Source organism: Otolemur garnettii, unplaced genomic scaffold (assembly GCF_000181295.1).
Source record: "Otolemur garnettii isolate 467f Iridium unplaced genomic scaffold, OtoGar3 scaffold00018, whole genome shotgun sequence".
NCBI lineage: Eukaryota > Metazoa > Chordata > Mammalia > Primates > Galagidae > Otolemur > Otolemur garnettii.
The window spans coordinates 2,388,051-2,392,332 of record NW_003852413.1 but is presented as its reverse complement, the minus strand read 5'-3'; the positions used below and the strand labels follow the sequence as shown (position 1 = coordinate 2,392,332).

General features: G+C 48.8%; 1 protein-coding gene across 1 annotated transcript in view; it reads left to right on the top strand.

Moving 5' to 3' along the window:
* The window catches only part of RNF213 (ring finger protein 213), a 116,976-nt gene that overhangs the window by 106,691 nt on the left and 6,003 nt on the right, over positions 1-4,282 (top strand). Inside the window, exons 57-62 of the mRNA XM_023511175.1 lie at positions 248-339; positions 906-1,157; positions 2,400-2,532; positions 2,857-2,940; positions 3,293-3,473; positions 3,877-4,078. Of these exons, the coding sequence (XP_023366943.1) occupies positions 248-339; positions 906-1,157; positions 2,400-2,532; positions 2,857-2,940; positions 3,293-3,473; positions 3,877-4,078 (944 nt within the window). The remainder of the gene's footprint in view (positions 1-247; positions 340-905; positions 1,158-2,399; positions 2,533-2,856; positions 2,941-3,292; positions 3,474-3,876; positions 4,079-4,282) is intronic.

The window sequence follows — 4,282 nt, the reverse complement described above, 5'->3', positions numbered from 1 at the left end:
TTTATTTTTTGACTGGGGTCAGGTTTGAACCCACCACCTCTGGTATATGGGGCCAACACCCTACTCCTTTGAGCCACAGGTGCCTTCCTTTGAGCAGGAACTATTTAGAAAGATTTAGGTTAATTTAGGAAGATACTACCTCAAAAGGTGCATTATTTCTGTTTAATGTTTATTTAGTATTTGCTATATATAGACTGCCATGTTTTTTATTCCTTGGGTAATCCATACATTATTGATTTTCTTATAGGGGTTTTATATTTTGATGCAAAACTATCAACCAAAGAAATGAGAAACAGCTGGGAAAAACAAATTGCAACTATTATTTTACCTGAACTGGAGGTGAGTGCTAAGTGGTGCCAGCCCCAGAGCTGTTCTGTCTGGGAAAGGGAGGGGATCCCAGGCATCTGGTGCAGACTTCGAAGGCGCCAACCTAGAATCACCGTGCTCCCACTGTCCCCAGGGGCCCTTCCTCCTGTGCTGTCTACAGTTCACAAAGGGCAGGCAGTAGCTTTGTCCCGCTGCTTTTTTACAGCAGAATGTAGAACAAGAGGTGGAGAGATAGCCTATCCTGCAGATGCCACTAAAGATGGACTGATGGTCATAGGTAGAGATGCTCTGGTAGATAAGAATATTGGTGAGAGTAGTTAAGCCCATCAGGAATTAAGTCAGCAAATAAAAGAATTGGAATAAAAGACACATCACTGAGTCTCATTCTGTTTGGGGAAGATATAAATCTACAAACAAGGAGCACTTCAACAATAAACAATAAAAGCAAGCGTCTGATTACATGCTCAGATGAGGAGGGCAGACTCTGAGATGCACAAGCCCCCTGGTGAGGTCACTGGGTGTCCTAACCTGGAGTGATCACCTTACTTCCAGAACTCTGTATCATTTTCTTCATCTAGCGTCTGGATAAAACCCTTCTGACTGTGAACACTCTAATCAGCCAAGATGAGCGCATCAGCTCTGACCCTGTGGCCAGGATCATATATGGTGACCCAGCGACCTTCCTGCCCCAGCTGCCCCGGACACATGAAGTCCATTGCTCTAAGATTTGGAACTACAGAAAAAGGATCACAGTTGAGTACCTCCAGCACGTTGTGGAACAGAAAAATGGCAAAGAAACAGTGCCTGTCCTCTGGCAGTTCCTACAGAAGGTACGTCCGACTCTCTGTGAAGGCCCCAGACTATTTAGTATGATCATTCCTAAAAATAGAACATCTTAACAGACTACTTCAGTGCTTTGTTTTCGAATAGAATGTCTGTGGCAGAAGACTGGAGAATAGAGATCTTTATACACATTAAATTGTAATAGCTGAAGCATAAAGTCATAGATGTAATGTACATACAAGCTGGGATTAGTACTGATCTGGAGGGCCTCTGTGATCATTCAGCAAGAAAGAATATAAATCCTTCCTAGCGTGTCTGTTCATCTTTGTTCTCCAGTACAAACAGAGTAGTTGATCATCAAGGAGTGTATGTTTTTTTTTTTTTGAGACAGAGTCTCTCTTTGTCACCTGGGGTAGAGTGCTTTGGCATCATCATAGCTCACGGCAACCTTAAACTCCTGGGCTCAAGTGATCCACTTGCTTCAGCCTCCCAAGTACCCGCGACTACAGATGTCTGCCACAACATCTGGCTAGTTTTTCTATTTTTAGTAGAAATGGGGTTTTTCTCCTACTCAGGCTGATCTCCAATTCCTGAGCTCAAGCAATCCACTGACTGGGCTTCCCAGGGAAATGTATGTTGAATTCTGTCAAGAATACGTAGCCAGGCTCGGCGCCTGTGGCTCAAGTGGCTAAGGTGCCAGCTACATACACCTAAGGTGGTGGGTTCGAATCTAGCCAAGGCCCACCAAACAACAATGGCGGCTGCAAAAAATAGCCGGGTGTTGCGGTGGGCGCCTGTGGTTCCAGCTACTTGGGAGGCTGAGGCAGGAGACTCATTTGAGCCCAGGAGTTGGAGGTTGCTGTAAGCTGTGATGCCACGGCACTCTACCCAGGGGGACAGTTTGAGGCTCTGTCTCAAAAAAAAAAAAAAAGAATACATCGCCCAAATCAGGCTGAGTACAGTGGCTCACGCCTGTAATCCTAGTGCTTTGGGAGTCATAGGACCAAGATGCAGATCCCCTTTATTCACTCTGACACACTGAGTCATGTGCAGCTCTGTAAGTGGGGGCTCTGTCTCCATCCTCCATTGCTGACGCTGCACCATCTGTAGGTTCTTGCTGAAAGAATGGCCCTTTCCCTGTATTCACGCTCCATGGCGTATCCTATAAAATGGCAGGCTCACAGATTAAACTACAAGTCCTCCAGCCAGCCTACCCCAATGTCTGTGTCCTCAGTCACTCCCTTTTCTAGGTAAATAAAAAGGTGTTATGAGGGGTCTTCCTTCTACAGGAAGCAGAACTGAGACTGGTGAAGTTCTTGCCTGAGATTTTGGCCTTGCAAAGGGATCTAGTGAAACAGTTCCAGAACGTCTCCCAAGTGGAGTACAGCTCCATCAGAAGCTTTATCAGCAGGCACAACTCAGGTACGACTTGCTCCAGTAAGATCAGGACTGTCCTGTTCAAAAGGATCACCCCAGTGGGGGCACGGGGTGGGCTGCAGGGGCATTCAGGTTAATGGGTGCTTTGTATCCTGAGCCTTTAGCATGAAGTGAATGTGAACTCCCAAAACAGGCTTCTGTTGCAGCTGAAAAGCATCTCCTCAATCTAACTCCTCAAACTCAGCGTGGCTCTTGCCACAGCATTTTAGGTGTGCTAGGGACATGCTGTGGCCCTGCCCAGAGCATGTGACTGTGCTCTGACCTCGCAGGGTGCTTGCTGGGGTTCTTACAAAGTGCTTTGTTCACCAGATGGGTTGAAACAGTTATTTCGAAACAGAATCACTATCTTTCTGTCCACCTGGAACAAGCTGAGACGATCGCTAGAGACCAAAGGTGAGTGTCCTCATCCCTGCAGCGTGGTGGAGGAGGCCTGTTCTGAGAGCTCTTCTGGCACCACATTAATGCTAAATCTATGAGTCTTTTGACGGTGGTGCCCGGGATGAGAGAAATAGCTTATCAGGAAAAATAAACCCTCAGTCCTTTGAATCCGTAAGTTGGAGTCATAAAGGAGTTGAGAGCACTTGAAACTGTTCAGCATCTAGAGAGCCAAAGGTGGAACTCAGACCTGGCTCCTAGCTGTGTGCAGCTGAGCTGACCCCACCTTCCTCCTCCCCACACCGTGATGCTGTGGGAAGCATATGGAGCCAAAAACCTCTCCGCCTAAGAAAATTCCTCTCGTTAACAGGTGAAATCAAGCTACCTAAAGACTACTGCAGTACTGACTTGGATCTGGACACTGATTTCGAGGTTGTCCTGCCACGGCGCCGGGGCCTGGGCCTCTGCTCTACTGCCTTAGTGAGCTACTTGATTAATCTACACAATGAAATCGTCTACACGGTCGAAAAGTTCTCCCAGGAAAGCAGCAGGTGTGTGCACGAGCCAACGGGAATTGGTGCCCGCTCAGCCCAGAGCCCAAAGCCCACGGAGGCAGAAGTGAGCCCAGCTTCCACTCCTTCCCTGACAGACACTCCCACAGGTGTCCCAGACTTGTATATGGTTTACAAGGTCAGACAATTAAGTTTAGGGTGAGTGCTGCGTGCGTCCCTGCTGAGTACCGCTAAGGTTACCAGTGGCTGAGGAGAGTCTTCCGGAGTGATGCTCAGCACTGAGGTGCAGCATCTTTTCTAGGAAGGGTTCTCAAACCTGACTGTCTGACCTCATGTGTGCTCAGAGTGTGGGAGTATCACACAGGAACGGGGGCCCTGCACCCTAGAGTCCTGTCCCCACACACTTGGCCTGGACACTGATTGTGATCTTGGGGTCCCTCAGCTATTCCGTGGATGCCTCTGAGGTCACTGACCTGCACGTCATCAGTTACAATGTGGAGCGGGACCTGATCCCGCTGATTCTGTCCAACTGCCAGTATCAGGTGGAGCAAGGTGGAACAACTGTGCAGGAAGTCGACCTGCAGAAGATCCAGCGGCAGGTCACCAGCCGCTTCCTCCAGGGCAAGCCCAGGCTCACCCTCAAGGTAAGGCTGCCACCTGCTGCCATCACCTGGTGGTATCTGCTGTGGCAGGCAGCCCTGAGCATTTCAGGAGAGACCAGAGTGTGTCAACAGCAGTCTGCTCTGTGACCGCCCCTGCATCTCTGGCTGGGTGGCTCTCCTAAGCTCTCCTCTGCTATAGTATCTGTGCCTCAGTCCTCCAGGGAAGGCTCTGTTCAAGTCCCAGTG